The sequence below is a fragment of the Amblyraja radiata genome, chromosome 38 (genome assembly GCF_010909765.2).
Source record: "Amblyraja radiata isolate CabotCenter1 chromosome 38, sAmbRad1.1.pri, whole genome shotgun sequence".
NCBI lineage: Eukaryota > Metazoa > Chordata > Chondrichthyes > Rajiformes > Rajidae > Amblyraja > Amblyraja radiata.
In genome coordinates this window covers 12564910-12584911 of record NC_045993.1, presented here as the reverse complement: position 1 = coordinate 12584911, position 20002 = coordinate 12564910, and the positions used below count along the sequence as shown (strand labels likewise).

Below are 20002 nucleotides of genomic sequence, written 5' to 3'. Positions count from 1 at the left end.
TTAAGCTGCTCACTCTGTGTAAGGTGCCGTTAACATGGACAGCGTGGACTTTGGGCAAAAGGATCTGTTTCCAGGCTCTATTTCTTAATCCAAAAACTGAAAAGTATTCAAGAACATTGTATGAACATTGACTTCTCTAACTTCAGGTAGTCCTTACTTTCTCCTCCCCTTCTCAGCCCTCTGGCTCCACTTCTTCCTTCTGCCCAACCCCCACCCTCACATCAGAAGAAGGGTTTCGACCCGAAACGTCGGCTATTTCCTTCACTCCATAGATGCTGCCTCACCTGCTGAGTTTCTCCAGCATTTTTTGTCTACCACTGAAAAGTATTCAGTGGGCCAGGCAGCATCTGTGGAGGGAAATTACAGATAATGTTTCAGGTCGGGGCCTTCATTCAGACTGATGGAGTAGAGGGGAGATAGCTGGGAGAAAGAGGTGAGAGGAAGGAGTAGGGCAAGGGCAGGTAAATGATCGGCGTATCCAGGATAAGGGAGCGTCTCCCTCCCCCACCTGACCCACCCCTCTTTACCTGTGTTTCGTTGCTCTAGATTCAAGAATCTGCAGTCTCTTGTCTCTATATTAATGCTATCCACTTATTTACACGAGTCGAACACTGTGCAGTAAGCTCAATGCCATCTACGACAAGGAAAACAAAATGAGACAGATGCTGGAATCTAATATACAACAAACATGTTGGAAGAACTCAACAAGTCAAACAACACCTGTTTAAAGAGAAACCAGTGTATCTTGCAGGCCAAGACCTGTAAGCACTGAGTTTGTTTAGTATTAATACTTTTGTACGATCTAGGATAAAACAGCCCTCTTGGTTGGCACCTTGTCCACTACCCAAGAAGGAACTGCAGATTCTTTAAAATCGATGGTAGACAAAATTGCTGGAGAAACTCAGCGGGTGAGGCAGCATCTATGGAGTGAAGGAAATAGGCGACGTTTCGGGCCGAAACCCTTCTTCAGACTGATGCAGGGTGGGGGGAGGTGCAGGAAGAAGAAAGGAAGATGAGGAGCCAGAGGACTGAGGGAGAGCTGAGAAGGGTAGGAGACAGCAAGGGCTACAGGAAATTGGAGAAGTCAATGTTCAGGCCACCGGGATGCAGACTGCCCAAGCGGAATATGAGGTGCTGCTCCTCCAGTTTCCGGTGGTGCTCACTCCGGCCGTGGAGGAGGCCCAGGACAGAAAGGTCGGATTCGGAATGGGAGGGGGAGTTGAAGTGCTGAGCCACAGGAAGATCAGGTTGGTTAATGCGGACCGAGCGGAGGTGTTGGGCGAAACGATCGCCAAGCCTACACTTGGTCTCACCGATGTAGATCAGCTGACACCTAGAGCAGTGGATGCAATAGATGAGGTTGGAGGAGGTGCAGGTAAACCTCTGTCGCACCTGGAACGACTGCTTGGGTCCTTGAATGGAGTCGACGGGACGTAAAACTCCTTTCACAGCTGCTGCACTATGGCTACAGTGCGGGCCATCTACAAAATATGCCAGAGTCTGAAGAAGGATCTAACGAGAAATGTCACCTATCCATGTTCTACATAGATGCTGCCTGGCATGTTGATTTACTCCAGCAGTTTTTTTTTGTAAACCAGCATCTGCAGTTCCTTGTTTCTACAAAATGCACTGACTGCACGCCAACGCCTTCTAGGCATTCCAATCCTGCAAGCCTTTCCATCAAGAGTATCAGCTTCAGAGACACCACCGCCTGCAGGCTCTCTCCCGAGCCTCACACCTTCCTGCGTGGAAAATACACCACCATTCCTACATCCTGGAACACCCGCCCCAACGGCTCTGGGAGCACCTGCACCCAAAGTACCGCAGCGGTTCAGAAAGACAGCTCTCCTCTACGTTCTTGTTAACAGTTCGAAGGGAGTAAATGCTGACCTGCCCCCTGAGCCAATATCCCAGAAACTTGTCCCTCATGTATCCAGGGAGAGTTAGTAGAAAGACCACACCCGGCACATCAAGGCCCAGAATACCTGTTACCCTATCACCTGTCATTGAGGGCTCCATACCTGCCCCTATAAACTTAAAACCCAGCGGTATGAATGTTGATATCTCTAATTTCAAGTAACCCTCACTCTCTGCCCCTACTCTAGTCGCCCTGCTAGTTCCACTGTTTTCATCCATGTACCCATTCGTTTTCACCTCTTCCACAGGCAACAATGGACCATTGTGGGCTCTACCTTTCCTTGGTCATCGGTGCCGGCTCTGATTTGTTCTGAACCTTTTCATATCTCTAGTTTCCCTCTCCCCTGACTCTCAGCCCGAAGAAGGGTCTCGATCCAAAACGTCACCTATTCTTTTTCTCCAGTCTGGCCCGTTGAGTTACACCAGCATTTTGTGTCCATCTTCCCTATAACCCTGCCTTGGATTTGGTGGGGTGCATGTGTGGGCGCAGTAAGGTTACTTGTTATGCATTGGTCTAATTGGTTGCATTCACCACCATATGATCGTTCAGTGGACCCAAATGGTAACCGTTCTGCCCTTTAAACACTACAGTGAACCCAGGTGGGATGCATTTTCCATCCATTATCCTTCACTGGACCTAGGGAGCTGAGCTTGCCAACCAGAATAAGCAAATCATGCTGAACACCCACATTGGATCCAAAGAGACTGCATCTGCTAATGCTGGAGTGGGTTAGTTTTTGAGATACAGCGTGGAAACAGGCCCTTTGGTTCGCCAAGTCCATGCTACACAGCTCTCCCTGCATCCTAACACTATCCTACACACACTAGGCAGGGACAATTTTCAATTTTACTGAAGCCAATTAGCCTACAAACCTGGGGTGGAAGATTGCAACCTTCACGTGGTCCGCCCTGTTTCGACTAATGCAATCAACTCGACGTGCACAAACGGAAGATCAAATAGAACAAGTTGTCCAACAACTTTAGGCTGTGCATGCCACACGAAAGAAGAAGAAGCCTACAAACCTGCACGTCTTTGGAATGTGGGAGGAAACCGGAGCAGCCGGAGAAAACCTTAGCAGTCACTGGGAGAACGTACAAACTCCGTACAGACGGCACTCATAGTTTGGATCTTTGGCGCTGTAAGGCAGCAACTCTATCGTCACTGTGTCGCCCTTGAGGAGGAGACTATGTCTGTAGCCTTATCAAACCACACTGGATCCAGGGCCTTCAGTATTTCCCCAGCTGCCCTTTCTCCCCATATTGGATCGAGGGAGCAAATTCATATAACTTGTGAATTATAGAACATAATGAGACAGAAGGACATTCTCACTGTGTGGATGGTGTTAGTAACAGCATTTAAAGTTCATTCTCCTTTCCCAGCTGGAGCCAAAGCCCCGAACATGTTGTCAAGTTGGAAAGGGTACAGAGAAGATATACGAGGATGTTGCCAAGACTCGAGGGTCTGAGCTGTAGGGTGAGGTTGAGCAGGCTGGGACACTATTCCTTGGAGCGCAGGAGGATGAGGAGTGATCCTATAGAGGTGTATAAAATCATGAGAGGAATAGATCGGGTATATGCACGGAGTCTCTTACCCAGCGTAGGGGAATTGAGAACCAGAGCCCGAATGTTTAAGGTTAAGGGGGAAAGATTTAATGGGAATCTGAGGGGTAACTTTTTCACACAAAGGGTGGTGGGTGTATGGAAGGAGCTGCCAGAGAAGATAGTTGAGGCACAGACTATTGCAACATTTATGAAACATTTAGACAAGTACATGGATATGACAGGTTTAGAGGGATATGTGCCAAATGCAAGCTAGTGAGACTAGTGTAGATGGGACATGGTTGGTGTGGGCAAGTTGGGCTAAAGGGCCTGTTTCCATGCTGTATGACTCTATGACTATATTAGTTTTACATCTGCCGCTACACCCAGATATTTTTAACTGTGGAGGATTTTTCCCCAGCCACTGGTTATTCCAGAGTACCTGCACTGGATCCAGTGCATGGACTGCTGGCTGTTATCCTGCCCTGCACTGGACCCACAGGTTGGGTTGTCGCCTTGACCCCACCATTAGATCCAGTGGGTTGGGTGCAAAGGGTGCCCCTCTCCGCCTTGCACTGGATGCAGTGGCTGTGCACCCCCACACTGGCAGTGCTATTGGTACGGCCCGCGCCCCCCCACCCCCGCGCCGCTGGTGGTATCGCCCGCCAGGCCCCGCCCCCGCATGCGGCGGTCGCGTTGCCACGGCAACGGCCCGGGCCTCGGGCGGGACAGACTGGGACGAGGGGCCGAGCGGCGGCACCGGCGGGATGTCCAGCCGGCAGCAGATGCAAACCAGCGGCGGCTTCTCGAACTGTGCCAAAGCCCCGTACACCAGGGAGACCGTGGATGTGCTGAGGGGTGAGAGAGGGGGTGGGGAGGGGGAGAGAGGGAGAGGGTGAGGGAGAGAGGGAGAGGGGGGAGGAGAGGGAGAGGGGTGAGGAGAGGGGGGAGAGGGGTGAAGAGGGGGAGGGATGAGGGGGGGAGAGAGAGGGAGAGGGGTGAGGAGGGGGAGAAAGGGGAAGGGGTGAGGAGGGGGGAGAGAGGGAGGGGGGAGAGAGGGAGGGAGGAGAGAGGGAAGGGGGGAGGAGAGGGAGGGGGAATGGATGAGGGGGGAGAGAGGGGGGAGGAAGAGGGGAGAGGGAGAGGGAGGTGAGGAGGTGAGGTGAGGAATTGGAGGATGAGGGGACAGGAGTGGATGAGGGGCGAGGAGATGGGCAGAAGGAGGAGGATAGGGTGAGGGACCCATGGATAAGGGGCAGGGGGTGAAGGACGGGGGGGGTCGGTGGGTGAGGGATGGGGGGCGAGAGGGGCGGGGTGAGGGATGGGGGAGGGGCAGGATGGGGTAGGAGGCTAAGGGCTGAACGAGTGCTGATGAAGAATGTGAGTGACAGGAGGAGGAAGGTGAGGGACAGGAGAGGTAAGGGTCAAGTGGATGTGGGGCAAGCTGAGAGATGTTGGGCATGAGGAGGGGGGAAGCTGATGGGGCAGAGGGCAGGAGGAGGGGTAAGAGTGAGGGGCAAATCAAAGTGTGAGGAGGATGGTTGAGGTTAGGATGAGCAATAAGGTGAGGTTTATGATAGACTGAGGGAAAAGGGACAGGAGGAGGGGTGAGGAAGGATGAGGAACAGTCAATGAGGGTGAGGAGGAGTGTAACTAACCAGATTTAAGCAGACGGCAGCGGAGAGAGAGAGAGAGAAGCACTGTGCATGGAACAACTGGAGGAGGCTGAACCTGTGCTGATCTGGGCAGCCCATACCCTTACTTCACAAACAATGTGGTTTTCTCAATGAACATCAACAGATTTTAACAGCAGAAACAGCCCCAGATTTTCCCATATTAATTTTGACATCACTTGAACAACTTAGCTTGATTCTGAAGTAGGGTCTCGACCTGAAACGTCACCCATTTCTTCTCTCCAGAGATGCGGCCTGTCCCGCTGAGTTACTCCAGCATTTTGTATCTCCCTGATTTAAACCAGCATCTGCAGTTCTTTCCAACACATTGAATTCTGAGGATATGCCCTATCATTATAGACTTGCCAATTAGACTGCCTCTTTTTTCCTGCATTCAATGAAAAATAAATATAGTCTACACAGCCTAACTTTCTAATTTTATCCATATTTGTATCATTCTGGTGAATCTGCATTGGAGCCACTTTAAAGCCAAAAAACTCTCCCTAAAGTAATTTGTGGAGCTGCCAACGGTAATCAAAAGTTATCACATTTGACCTTCATGTGTTTATAGCAGAGTTTCCATCACTTTGTATTCCAAAGATAGACACAAAATGCTGGAGAAACACAGCGGGTCAGGCAGCATCTCTGGAGAAAAGGAATAGGTGACATTTCGGGATGGAATGTTTAAGAAGGAACTGCAGATGCTTGAAAAATCGAAAGTAGACAAAAATGTTGGAGAAACTCAGCGGGTGAGGCAGCATCAATTGAGAAAAGGAGTAGGCGACGTTTCGGGTCGAGACCCTTCTTCAGACTGATGTCGGGCAGGGGGGTGGGAAAAAGAAAGGAAGAGGCGGAGATAGTGGGCTATGTGGGAGAGTTGGGAAGGGGGAGGGAGGGGGAAGGAGGGAGAAAGCAAGCACTACCTGAAATTAGAGAAGTCAATGTTCATACCGCTGGTGTGTAAACTACCCAAGCGAAATAATGAGGTGCTGTTCCTCCAATTTACAGTGGTCCTCACTCTGGTAATGGAGGAGGCCCAGGACAGAAAGGTCAGATTTAGAATGGGAGGGGGAGTTGAGGTACTGAGCCACCGGGAGATCAGGTTGGTTATTGCGAACCGAGCGGAGGTGTTGGGCGAGCCTACGCTTGGTCTCACCGATGTAGAGCAGCTGACATCTAGAGCAGCGGATGCAATAGATGAGGTTGGAGGAGCTGCAGGTGAACCTCTGCCTCAACTGGAAAGACTGCTTGGGTCCTTGGATGGAGTCGAGGGGGGAGATAAAGCGACAGCTGTAGCATTTCCATTCTTCAGACTGAAGAAGGGTTCTGACCCGAAAAGTCACCTGTCCAAATGTCTTTTAAATGTTGTTATAGTACCTGTCTCAACTACCTCCTCGGCAGCTCTTTCCGTACACACACCACCCTCTGTTTGGAAAAGTTGCTTCTCAGGTTCCTATTAAATGTTTTCCCCTCTCATCTTAAAGTTATGACCTCTGGTTCTTGATTCCGCTTCTCTGGGTAAAAGACTGTGCATTCACTCTAACTATCCCCCTCACGATTTTATACACCTCTATAAAAATACCCCTCAGCCCCTCCACTCCAAATAAAGTCCTAGCCTGCCCAACCTCCTCTTATAGCTCAGGCCTTTAAGTCCTGGCAATATCAACGTAAATCTTCTTGCACTCATGCTTGCTTAATGACATCCCTCCTATAGCTAGCTTGACGACATCCTTACTGTAGCATAAGTTTAAAATCAGTGGGGATAAATAAAATTTAACACAATTTATTGAATTCAAGAAACATGAACATTAAACCACTGGCAAAAAATCTGGATTGGGTACACTCCTGTACTGGAAATGTACTGGAAACTACTTCTGCAAACAGTTTTAAACAGGACATAGACACAAAATGCTGGAGTAACTCAGCGGGTCAGGCAGCATCTCTTGAGAAACGAAATAGGTGACGTTTCAGGTCGAAACCCTTATTCAGACACGGGTCTGACACGACCTAAGGTTCTGACCGGAAACATCACCTGTTCCTTTTCTCCAGAGATGCTGTCTGACCCGCTGATTTACTCCAGCATTTTGTGTCTAACTTCGGTATAAACCAGCATCTGCAGTTCCTTCCTACTAATTTTAAGCAGGAGTGGGAGAAGTGGTTGAGGAACTTTACAGGGCTATAAATGTAAAGTAGGGCTATGGCATCAAGCACAGCTCCTCTTGAAACGAAGTAGAACAGGCAGTGTTGTTTTAATTCTACCTTTGTGAAACGTGCACAGAAAGAGTAGCACTAAGCCAGGGTAATAGAGAGAAGTATATATATAAATGGAAAGAGGAAACAGAGCTGCCTACAGACATAGACACAAAATGCTGGAGTAATTCAGCGGGACAGGCAGCATCTCTGGACAGAAGGAATGGGTGACGTTTCGAGTCGAGACCCTTCTTCAGACTGGTTAGGGATAAGGGAAACGAGAGATATAGATGATGATGTAGAGAGATAAAGAACAATGAATGAAAGATATGCAAAAAAAAGAAATTATGATAAAGGAAACAGGCTGTTTGTGGCATGAAAACGAGAAGCTGGTGCAAATTGGGTGGGGAAGGGATGGAGAGAGAAGGAATGCCAGGGTTACGTGAAGTTAGAGAAATCAATTCTCATACCACTGGGCTGTAAGCTGCTCAAGTGAAATGTGAGATGCTGTTCCTCCGATTTGCATTTAGCCTCACTCTGACAATGGAGGAGATCTAGAACACTAAGGTCTGTGTGGGAATGGGAAGGAGAATTAAAGTGTTTCGCAACCAGGAGATCAGGTAGGTTCGGGCAGACTGAGCGAAGGTGTTCTCCAGGCATATTGTGTACATCTTCTACTGCTGTTCCAGGATTCCTGCTCTTAGTGCCTGACTCTTCTCATCTGTCTTCTTGCAGAGATGATGCATGAATCCAAACTGAATAAGTTCCAGCTGAGGCAGCTTAACAGGAGGCTCCAGGGTCAGTATTTTCACTCTTGCTTCTCACTTGGTATTTAGCAGTAAATGCATTCTCATGTTGTACCTGACCTCTGCGAGTGTTTTTTATGGAACAGCGTGCAGAAAGTTGCACTCTGTTTCTCAGCTACGACCGGCTTACCCTAACCATGTTAATGGAACAAGGTAAATGGAACTTCATTCTTTATTAAACCTATCCTCTCAGACTGAAGAAGGGCCTCGACCCGAAACGTTGCCTTTTTCCTTCGCTCCATAGACTGTAGAAGGGTCTCGACCCGAAACGTTGCCTTTTTCCTTCACTCCATAGACTGAAGAAGGGTCTCGACCCGAAACGTTGCCTTTTTCCTTCGCTCCATAGACTGAAGTAGGGTCTCGACCCGAAACGTTGCCTTTTTCCTTCACCCCATAGACGCTGCCTCACCCGCTGAGTTTCTCCAGCATTTTTGTCTCCCTCTAGAAATATTTGATGCTGACTCAACATGCAAAGTGGTAAAGCTGTTTCATTCTTCGCCATGCCTTCTTCATGCAACGCAGACTAATTTTTATAATTAACAGGCATTTGGCTGTGAGAAATTTTTATGGAAAGAATGACGTAAGGAATATAAACTGATTAGCACATCTTTAAAGGGAGTGCAAGAACAGGCAAGGTGGCTGGAGGTTGTTATGTACGAGAAACTATTGTTCAAAATGTGTAAATGAAGGCAGAGAAAACTAACAAAGTTGTGTGGTGCCTTCAGTTCTGTGCACCACACATTAGGAAGAAGGGCAAGGATTACTGAGAATATAAAGGTTTTCTGAAATGATAACTAGGATAAAAGATAAGTAGACAAACATTGAGAAACCAAGTTGATGCCCCTCAGATTAGATAAAGTTATGAGTACATTCAAGATCTTGAAGGATTTCAGGATAATTAGCAACTATTTCCAAGTAGGCAGAATAATAAACCAGAAGATGTGTATTTAGATAATTGAATGTAGAGCATTAGATGAGAACTACTTCTACACAGGTTATTGGTATAATCTGTTAATTTACAAAATGAAGTGTTCGGCACAAACATTGTGAGCCGAAGAGCCTAGTACCGTGCTGTATGAAATGATATGAGGAGAAAATTGTCAGGCTTTGAGGAAAAACAGATAAACCTGACTAACAAAATAGCTTTCACATAACAGGTAGAGGAATGATGGGCCAAATGGTCTCCTGTGCTGTTTTAATCTGTCCTCTTCTTTGTTGAAAGTCCTGCTAAAGACTGTGTTTATTGTCTTCCTATTTCTGTTTTATTTACAGAGGGTGATTCATTACCTGTGAGTTGCAATCCCAATTCTAGCCTGGTTTTAGACTCCGCTCCACTGCCACCAGCCACCCCTGTCCGAGCCCAGCTACCCACCAAGCCACAACTACGCACTGCAGAAAGCTGCCGTGCTGGTGATGCATACCAGCGGGAAAGATTTCGGCCTCGACCAACAAGTAGGTGATCAGATACATTCAAGACGTATAGGTTTGTAGGCAGACACAAAATGCTGGAGTAACTCAGCGGGACAGGCAGCATCTCTGGAGAGAAGGAATGCGTGATGTTTCGGGTCAAGACCCTTCTGCAGACTAGTCAGAGGAAAGTGAAACGCAGAGAGATATAGAACAAATGAATGAAAGATATGCAAAAAAGTTACAATGATAAAGGAACCAGGTAATTGGCATTAGTAAAATTGTTCCCAGTTTGTAGGATAGTGTAAGTGTACAGGGTTGGTGCGGACTTGGTGGGCCGAAGGGCCTGTTTCCGTGCTATATCTCTGAACTAAAGTCTAAAGTAAAGTCCAAAGACACAAGGCGGATACTATAACAACATTTAAAAGATAGTTGGATAGGTGCATGAATAGGAAAGCTTTAGAGGAATATGGGCCAAACACAGGCAGATGGGACTAGCATAGATGGGGCACCTTGGTCAGCATGGGCAAGTTGAACCGAAGGGCGTGTTTCTGTGCTGTATCTCTATGAGCAAGAATTTAGTAATTTATCTTCAAAAACAATTTTGAACAAGTTTATTCAACTTCATCCTTACCATAGCACCTTCACCATAACCATAGACTCTGCTTCTCACTTTCAGCACTTTTTACAAGATCAGATTCAGATTCAACTTTAATTGTCATTGTCAGTGTACAGTACAGAGACAACGAAATGCAGTTAGCATCTCCCTGGAAGAGCGACATAGATACGAGCAATAAATAAATCTATTTACATGCATACAGTCATAGTGTTTTTCCTGTGGGAGGAGTGTCCGGGGGGGGGGGGGGGGGGGGTGATTGGCAGTCACCGAGGTACAGTGTTGAGTAGTGTGACAGCCGCAGGAAAGAAGCTGTTCCTGGACCTGCTGGTCCGGCAACGGAGAGACCTGTAGCGCCTCCCGGATGGCAGGAGGGTAAACAGTCCGTGGTTGGGGTGAGAGCAGTCCTTGGCGATGCTGAGCGCCCTCCGCAGACATCCTATTTCCATGCATGCTTCCTGAAACAAATAATAATCAAGCTATGCTAAGAATTTCCCACAAATGCTTTTAGAAAATATTGTTATTAACCAAGTCTTCTTCAGGTACAGAAACATTTGAGGAGGCCCAGAATAAAAATGTAAACACATTTTAAAACCTTAAATGATTAATTCTTTCAAAATTACTGATTTAAAATGTATCCATTTGTAAATTGCAACCTTTTCAGGCCTTTGCTGAAATCTTCAACATTTGTCCAAAGCCTGGGCTTCGGACTCACTGCTTTTCCTCAGAGCTGTGACTGTATTGTCCGGATCTTTGCAGTGACAGAATGTGACCTTCCTGGTGATGGCGCTCTTGGCTACATAACAAATCAGCCAAAATCAACCCCTGTTTCACATACTCTTGTGCTCCTGTCCTGAACCCCTAGGCCGATCAAAGTGCCAGAGTAACCCTGCGGGTCAGGCAACATCCCTGGACTTTCGATTTTGGAGACACAGCATGGAAACAGGCCCTTCCGCCCACCATCCACACCGACCAGTGATCACTAGCACTATCCTGCACACTAGGGACAATTTTTTTTCCAAACCAGTTAATGCACAAACCTACATGTCTTTGGAGTGCGGGAAGAAACCGGCGCATCCGGAGAAAACCTATGAGGTGTCAGGGAGAACGTACAAACTCCATACCAACAGCACTCATAGCCAGGATCGAACCTGGGTCTCTGGTGCTATAGGGCGACAACTCTACCGCTGCCCCATGGTGCCGCCCCTGAAGAACATGGATAGATAACGTTTTGGGTCAGGACACTTCGTCAGGCTGTTTGTAGAGGGAGGAAGACAGCTAGAAAAGTAGAGGGGAAGATCATCGCGTTGAGGCTCACGGGTATCGTGGGACCGCAATACGTCTGCGCGCGTACACGCTACATCACGCCGGAGGCGCGCAAAGATTTTGTTTCCCTACAAAATCCCGGAGCGCCGCGCGATACCGCGCACAACTCCATGCCACCGTCCCGCGTGGCCCGCACGATACCCGTGCACCTCAACGCGACGACAAGGTCGCGTAATTAGCGTGCGAAGGACACGTGTGGGACAGGGACTTTACTTACTTACTTTTTATTACAGACTCAAGGTCCAGATAAAAGACAAGTCATTACATAGAATAAATTGCATACAAAAGCACAATAAATTACATATAAGAGCACAATACATGACTATCTATATCACCGCCAATTTTCAAGCTATTTGCAAACTTACTAATTACAACTTACTTGGGGGAGTCCAGAACCAGGGGCCACAGTTTAAGAATAAGAGGTAAGCCATTTAGAACAGAGAAGAGGAAACACTTTTTCACACAGAGAGTTGTGAGTCTGTGGAATTCTCTGCCTCAGAGGTCGGTGGGGGCCAGTTCTCTGGATACTTTCAAGAGAGAGCTAGATAGGGCTCTTAAAGATAGCGGAGTCAGGGGATATGGGGACATTGAATGGCGGTGCTGGCTTGAAGGGCCGAATGGCCTACTCTTGCACCTATTGTCTATTCTACCTTGTCCTGGTGCTTATTCTCTCACTTGTTCACCATGACAATGTATGGTTACACTCCAGGAAACTTGGAGAGAGAAAAGCAGCGGCTGCAAAACATTATGGCGACTGGGAAGGACGGTCCAACGCCAGACACAAAACAAAAACACAAAGAGGAGGAAGAAGAAGAGAAGCCAGAAATTGACCGGTTCGACGAGTGTAAGTACATCTGTTGGCTCGGCTGGTGGAGCTGCTGCCTCACAGCTCCAGACATCCGGGTTCAATCCTGACCTTGGACGTTGTGTGTGTGGAGTTTACATCTTCTCCTTGTGACTGCGTGGGTTTCATCCAGGTGCTCTGGTTGGAAGAAACTGGAGCACCCAGGGGAAGCCCACACACCTAACTGAGACCCGGAACAGAATGCGTGGGAAGGAACTGACCTGATGAAACCCAAGTCCCTGGAACTATGAAGCAGTCGCACTAACTGTTGCACCAACATGCTGCCCAGTATCCACTCTCGCCACCACCCCACACCCCCACCTCTCTTCCCCTCCATTTCACACAATGTGGTGATGGATGTTACATGTGTGTGTGGGAATGAAGGTGGGGAGAATGCTCTGCTGGAGGTTTGGAGTGGGCAGTTGGTGGGGGAAAATGAGTAAGGGTGAGGAAAGTGTACTGTAGCATGGTTAGATAGATGTTGGCCAGTAGGGAGGTGGATGGGTGTACAGTGAGCAGGAGACAAGGCTATAGGGGTAACGACTCTGGAGGGGGAATCTGGTTCGGGTGAGGGGATCGTGCCTTAGGATAGTGAAGGAGATTATAGGTAAGAGGGTGGGTCAGGATTATGCGTTGGCATGGTGTGGGTGGGGATAGTGCATTGAGGTGGTGAAGGTGGGTGAGGGTCAGTGGGCATTGTGTATTGCAATGGCGGGAGTGGTTGGGGCTTGTACATTGGGAGAGGTGCATGGGGCAGTGGGGGTGAGTGGAGATCTTAGGTTTGGGTGGTAGGGTGGGTGTGGATTGTGCATAGGGATGGTGAGGGTGGATGGGCATTGTGTGTGGTGGTGGTGAGGGTGGATGGGCATTGTGTGTTGTGGTGGTGAGGGTAGGTGGGTGGGAAAAGTGCAAGGGTGGTGAGGACAGATGGAGATCGTACATGGGTGGTGAGGGTGGATGGGCTTGTTACTTTGCAGCGTTGAGGGTGGTTGGGGATTGTCCATTGGGGGAGTGAGAGTGGGTGGGCATTGTGCATGGGATGGCAAGGGTGGGAGGAGATCATGGCTTGGGGTAATGCATGTGGATGAAACATTGAAGTGGTGGTTTCTGGGTGGGTGGTGAGGGAGGGGTAATTGAGGGACTGGGGATGTACAATATCTGAAATGGAGGTCAGCTGCTGCCGCCAGGCAAGCGCCTCCACTGTCACACAGCAAAAACAAAGAGGCTGAGACGGAGTTTCTTCCCACAGGACTGTAAACTCTGATCTCACCAGGGGCGTAAATACTGTTGCATCTTCTTTTTTTTTAATGTAAATACTGGTTCTGTGCTGTTCTGCTGTTTTGCACAATCCCGCAAGCATTGCCACTTTCATTTCACTGCACATCTTGTATGTGTATGTGACAAATAAAGTTGACTTGAGAATGTACTGAGGGTTGCCAAGTGTTGTCGGGGATGGGTTGGCCGTTACCATTCTTGTCCTTCTCTTCCCTCCTGCCCAGTGTGCGATGAGATTGAAGAGAGACGGCAGTTCCTGGAGCAAATGGAATCTTTTGGTCGAGGGAAAGAATTCCGCGGAATCATTCACACTGAAATTTCCCAGGTACTGTGGGGTGAACATAGTGGAGCAAGCAGCCATCTCCTAACATTTCCCTCTGCTGTACTTGCAGTCTACTTCATCATAGGTACAACCGTGAGTGAATCTAGTGCTAGGTTTGGTTCCTGGCCAGACCCAGGAGAGAGCGTACAGTCAGATCATGACAGAGCTGGACCTACTCCCATCATGGGACTTACTCCCCAAAATACTCTCCATTTAGAGCGGCACGGTGGCGCAGCGGTAGAGCTGCTGCCTTACAGCGCCAGAGATCCAGCCGATTCTGACTCCAGGTGCTGTCTGTATGGAGTTTGTACGTTCTCTCTGTGACCACGTGGGTTTTCTCCGGGTGCTCTGGTTTCTTCCCACATTTCAAAGACGTACAGGTTTATCGGTTAATTGGCTTCAGTAAAAAAGTTGCAAATTGTCCCTAAAGGGTAGGATAGTGTTAACGTCCGGGATGATCGCTGGTTGACGCCGACTCGGTGGGCCGAAGGGCCTGTTTCTGCGCTGTATGTCTAAAGGCTGTAAAGTCTTTAAAAAGTCCTCTTGACTTTTTAAATGAAAACCTCCTCCTCCTCCTCTGGAAGGCTTGACCTAAGTTCAAGGGGACACAGATGAGTAAAGGGCCTGTCCCACTTTCCCGAGTCCTCTGCCGAGTTGAAAGGACCTTAAAAAAAAAATCAAGATTTTTGTGATCTACGAACTCCTCCCGACTATCTTTTTACTCATGGACTTTTTTGTCATGCTGGAAAAAACGTGCCTTAACTAGGTTGGTGGCATATCTGCAGGACATGGGGCAAGGTCACTACCTGTCTCCTGGCAGGTACATGTAAGAGTGGGTTGCTTGTCTCCAGATCTTGGTGAGTGTGGAATTAAAGTGAAACCGAATTTGAGTGAAGTCACAGAAGATTGACAAGGATGTTGCCAGGACTCGAGGGCCTGAGCTATTGGGAGTGGTTGAGCAGGCTAGGACTCTATTCCTTGGAGTGCAGGAGGATGAGGGGTGATTTATAGTGTACAAAATCATCAAAGGAATAAACGCATAGTCACTTGCCCAGAGTGGGGGAATCGAGAACCAGTATTAAGGTGAATACTTAAAACACTCTTTGTTCCCAGTGGACCCCTCACCCCTTCTCATTCCCAGTCTGAAGAAGGGCCCCGACTTGCAACATCTCCTGTCCATTCCTTCCGCAGATGCTGTCAGACCTGCTGAGTTCCTCTGGCACTTTGCGTTTTGGTCAGGATTGCAGCATCTGCAGTTTCTTGTATCTCATTCTCATTCCCTGCATACCTTCTCTCTCTCTCTCTCACTCACTCCGACCTCTCTCCGTCCACTTCTTCAGCCCCTATTGCCATGAACTATTGAATGACCCAGACAGGAATATCCAGTGGTTCATCGTATTAACAGTGTGCATCAATCAGTGAGGTTTAGTCAAGGGAGAATAATCTTCACGGGCTACTTGGCTCTTGTCGAATAACATGTGTGTCCGTTGTAGAAACTGCGGGAGATGGAGGAGATCGACAGAAGGAGGAGCAGTGAGTTGAAGCAACAAATGGAGATGGACAAGATGAAGAAAGAATATGCATGCTCATAGCTTTACACCAGATATCAAAATAAAAATAATTAAAACTTACCTGAGGAACTCATATAATAGAAACAATCACAGCTCGCTCCACATTTCTCAGCTAGGTCTGGACCCGCTGCAGAAGCTGTCCACTCATATCACATGAGAGTGAGAGAGAGAGAAGTGAGTGCATTGTTCTTTTCCCATCTGGAATCAGTTGTAAAATAGCAAACAAAACGTTAAGTAACGATGAACATTGAGAGGTTGTCTGTGTTTTTTCTCTATTCCAGGTATTAAAGGTACTCTGGTCAGTCAGCAGGCAGCAGAAACCACCCCAGAATCATTCCTGGACCAAGACCAGCGAATGACCTCCATTAACCAACCTCCTGTTCAAGAAAGAACTGCAGATGCTGGAAAAATGGAAGGTGGACAAAAATGCTGGAGAAACTCAGCAGGTGACACATCATCTATGGAGAGCTGTGGAGACCCTTGGGTCTCGACCCAAAACGTCGCCTGTTCCTTCTCTCCATAGATGCTGTCTGACCCGCCGAGTTTCTCCAGCATTTTTGCCCACCTTCCATTAACCTCCAGCTCACTCCATTAAACACTGTCTCATCCTTCCCTCTCTCACTGACCGGTTTAAGGGCTACACTGCTCCACTCCTACAAATCTATCAATTCAAAGTCACTCTCCTCATGAGCTATTTTTAAACCCCAATCCCCTTACAGGAAAGGCCATGTTTCCAAACTCCTTTCTAACTAGTCAACCCATTAATCACGGTGGTGCAGCAGTAGAGCTGCTGCCTCACAACGTTAGAGATCAGGGTTCCATCCTGACCTGTCTGTGCAGAGTTTGCACCGTCTCCCTGTGACCACATGGATTTTCTCCAAGTGCTCCAGTTTCCTCCCACATTCCAAAGACGTGCAAGTTTGTAGGTTAATTGGTTTCAGTAAATTGTCCCTAGTGTGTAGGTATCCAAAGTGAAAGTGGGATAATATAGAATGGGTGTGATCAATGAACCTACTGGGCTGAAGGGCCTGCTTAGTTTAGATTAGAGATACAGCATGGAAATAGGGCCTTTGGCCCACCGAGTCTATGCCAACCAGTGATCAGTGGGAGGAAACCGGAGCATCTGGAGATAACCCAAGTGATCTCAGGGAGAACATGCAAACTCCATATTGACAGCACCTGTAGTCAGGATCAAACCCAGGTCTCTAGCATTGCACCATTGTGCCGTCTCATGCTGTATCTCTCAACTAAACTCTCTATAAACTACTTGTTGCAGCCACTGGTTAACCTTTCATGGACAGTGAAGAAGGACATCTAGATCGTTCAAGTATTGCATTCATTTGCAATCTAGTGCTTATGGCAGCACAGCACGGGAATAGGTCCATCGGCCCACAATGTCTTTGCCGAAGTCTCTTGGCAGGAACGGGGTACTGATTGGGGATGATCAGCCATGATCACATTGAATGGCGGTGCTGGCTCGAAGGGCCGAATGGCCTACTCCTGCACCTATTGTCTATTGAATATGGTGACAAGACCAACATTTTTATCTGCCTGAACGTAATCCATATTCCTTCATTCCCTGCATATCCATAAGCCCGAAGTCGCTGGTACAATCAAGCTAGTTCATAGCTCAGAATTTAGTTGAAGTTCGTAGTGTTCAATAGTCTGATGATAGACACAAAATGCTGGAGTAACTCAGCAGGATAGGCATTAATACCTGAGCCCAAGAAGAGTAATGCCCCTGTCCCACTTAGGAAACCTGAACGGAAACCTCTGGAGACTTTGCGCCCCACCCAAGGTTTCCGTGTGGGTCCCGGAGGTTTTTGTCAGCCTCCCTACCTGCTTCCACTACCTGCAACCTCCGGGAACCGCACGGAAACCTTGGGTGGGGCGCAAAGTCTCCAGAGGTTTCCGTTCAGGTTTCCTAAGTGGGACAGAGGCATTAATTGACATGCCTCAATGACCACCGAGACATGTCACCTTACTCTTCTTGGGCACAGGAATTAATGATGACATTTAAAAGCAGGTTGGAACCTCGGACCTCAGTAATGTGAGGTTGAAAATGTCCACAAAAACTCCATCCGATGGTCCACGTAGGTTATGAGAACACGACCAAGTACACCATTGAGTCCAGAGGCTTTCCGAGGGTTCACTCAGCTGAAGGATCTTTTGATGTTGAACTCGGTGACTGAGATTGCAATATGGGGGCTATGGTATCCACCTATCGCATTGAGTTCTTCCAGGAGTGATGCCTCGCTGTCATTTGAGCTGCCACCGGATTTTGCCTTGTAGGAAGTGATGGCGTGCAAGCCCTGTCACAGCTGGTGAATGCCCATCTTGTCTTCTGGTTTAGAGCGGTCCCTTTTTAGGTTTTTTTCTTGGCCATATTGAGATCATATCTGGACATTATGTTAATCTGCATCGCCAGACTTCAATGCCTGAGATCTGGTCCTCAGAAGATTGTGGGCCACCTGGTTCATCCAAGGCTTCAGGTAGGGGATCATTCGGATGGTTTTCATGGGAACACACTCTTCCACACAATGCACTGACCAATGAAGGCAAGCATACCATATGCTTCCTCACAAGTGTACCTCTCTCCATCTAGAATATAGTCTGCCTTTTGACTTCTTTTACTGGATTGCATGATCTCACACTTTCCCACTTTAAGCTCCATTTGTCAAATGTTCATTCATTCACTCAATCTATCCATATCTTCTTCGAGACCTCATCACAACGTGCTCTCCCACATATTTGAGTGTCTACAGCAAACTTAAATATATTAAGGGCTGTCCCACTGCGGCAACCTAATCTATGCGTTGGACCCAGGTTCGACCCTGACTACGGGTGCTGTCTGTACGGAGTTTGTACGTTCTCCCTGTGACTGCGTGGGTTTTCTCCGGGTACTTCGGTTTCCACCCACATTCCAAAGACTTACAGGATTGTATGTTAATTGGTTTTGTTAAAATTGTAAATTGTCCCTGGATAGTACTGGTGGACAGGGATCGCTGGTCGGCGCAGACTCAGTAGGCCGAAGTGCTATACCTCTAAAATTAAAACTAAAAAAACTAATCATTTAATTTCACTATTAGTTTTCTTAACCTTTTTTTATTTGCAGTGATACATAAAAACGATAGGAGCAGAAGTAGGCCATTCAGCCCTTCGTACCCGTCCCATCATTCAAGTTGGTGCTCCATCTCCGTATTATGTTGCGACTCTCTCTCCCCCCTTGATCCCTCTGTGTCTAAACATCTACTGACAGTATTAGTGATTGACTTTCACTAGCCTCTGCAATAACAAACTCCACGTTCATACCCTCTGAGTAAAATTTAATCTCATCTTTCTAACATCTTAGCCCAAATTCTGAGACCATGGCCAGGGCCGGATTTACGTTTAAACTAGACGAGTTTAAGTTTAGGGCCTCGAGATCTAGGGGCGCCTACTGACCTCACTGCCCCACCGGACCCGTCGAACCTCGCCGCCCCACCGACCATTCGCACACCGGGACCTCCTACTCTTTGCCCGCTGACCCTGTAGTCATAGTCCTCTAGTCGTGGGGGTGGGGGATTGAGAGGGGGGGGGGGCTCACAAGTAAAATAGCTTAGGGCCTCTCTTCATCTAAATCCGCCCCTGAGTGGCACGCTGTGTGTGTGAAGTGTGTGTGTGTGTGAAGTGTGTGTGTGTGTGAGTGTGTGTTTGGGTGTGTGTGTGAGTGTGTGTACAGGGCAGTGAGCAATGGACAGTGTGTTCACTAGTGTGTGCTCAGTGTGTTTATCAGTGAGCAGGGTGGGGAGCAGTGCACTATGCTTACTTGTGAATAAGGCCAGTTGTCGTGTTCACCGGTGAGATGGCGAGTGTTTAGTAGTGAGCAGGGCAGCAAACTGCGTGTGCTCAATTGTGAACGGGGCTGTGAGGGGTGTGTTATGTTCACCAGTGAATGTGGAGTCAGCGAGGGGCAGTGTGTGTGTGTGATTCAGTGAGTGTGCATTTAGTGAGCGGTAGTGTGTGTGGATTCAGTTGGAGACAGGGTGCTGATTTGTGAACAGTGCTGTGATGAGTGTGTGTAGTGTTCACTCGTGAGCTGGGCCGTGCGTGTGATTCAGTGAGGGGATCACTACTTGTGAACGGGGCAAATTAACTGTGGTGGCTGAAGAATGGAGATGAAGCAGGGGGTGACGGAGGGAGTGAAGGTGGTGAGCGGGCTGAGGGAAGGAGAGAGGGAGGGAAAGAGAGAGGGAAGGAAGGAGGGAGAGAGAGAGGAGGGAGGCTTCTCTCCAGAGATGCTGCCTGTCCCGCTGAGTTACTCAAGCTTTTTGTGTCTATTACGTGTGGCTCTCCTCAGAAGAACATGACTCCTTAGTTTAGATGGAGGGAGATAAACGCAGGAAAGTACAGTACAGGCCAGTTTAGCATCCGTCATGAGAACGTTACTGCTAAAGCTGTTATAGCAGAGTACTTTGAAAAATTCAAGGTGACCAGGCAAAGTCAATATAGTGCAGAAACGAGAGATGCAGACGCG

At 48.1% G+C, this 20002-nt stretch overlaps 1 protein-coding gene across 1 annotated transcript; it reads left to right on the top strand.

Moving 5' to 3' along the window:
- The first annotated feature begins 688 nt into the window (after nucleotides 1–688).
- On the top strand, nucleotides 689–15546 carry c38h22orf23 (chromosome 38 C22orf23 homolog). Its single transcript, XM_033013148.1, has 7 exons — nucleotides 689–761; nucleotides 4042–4314; nucleotides 8055–8117; nucleotides 9398–9577; nucleotides 12184–12318; nucleotides 13818–13918; nucleotides 15409–15546. Exons 1-7 carry the CDS (start codon nucleotides 689–691, stop codon nucleotides 15505–15507), a joined length of 924 nt encoding a protein of 307 aa, XP_032869039.1. The 3' UTR covers nucleotides 15508–15546.
- Nucleotides 15547–20002: the final 4456 nt, after the last annotated feature.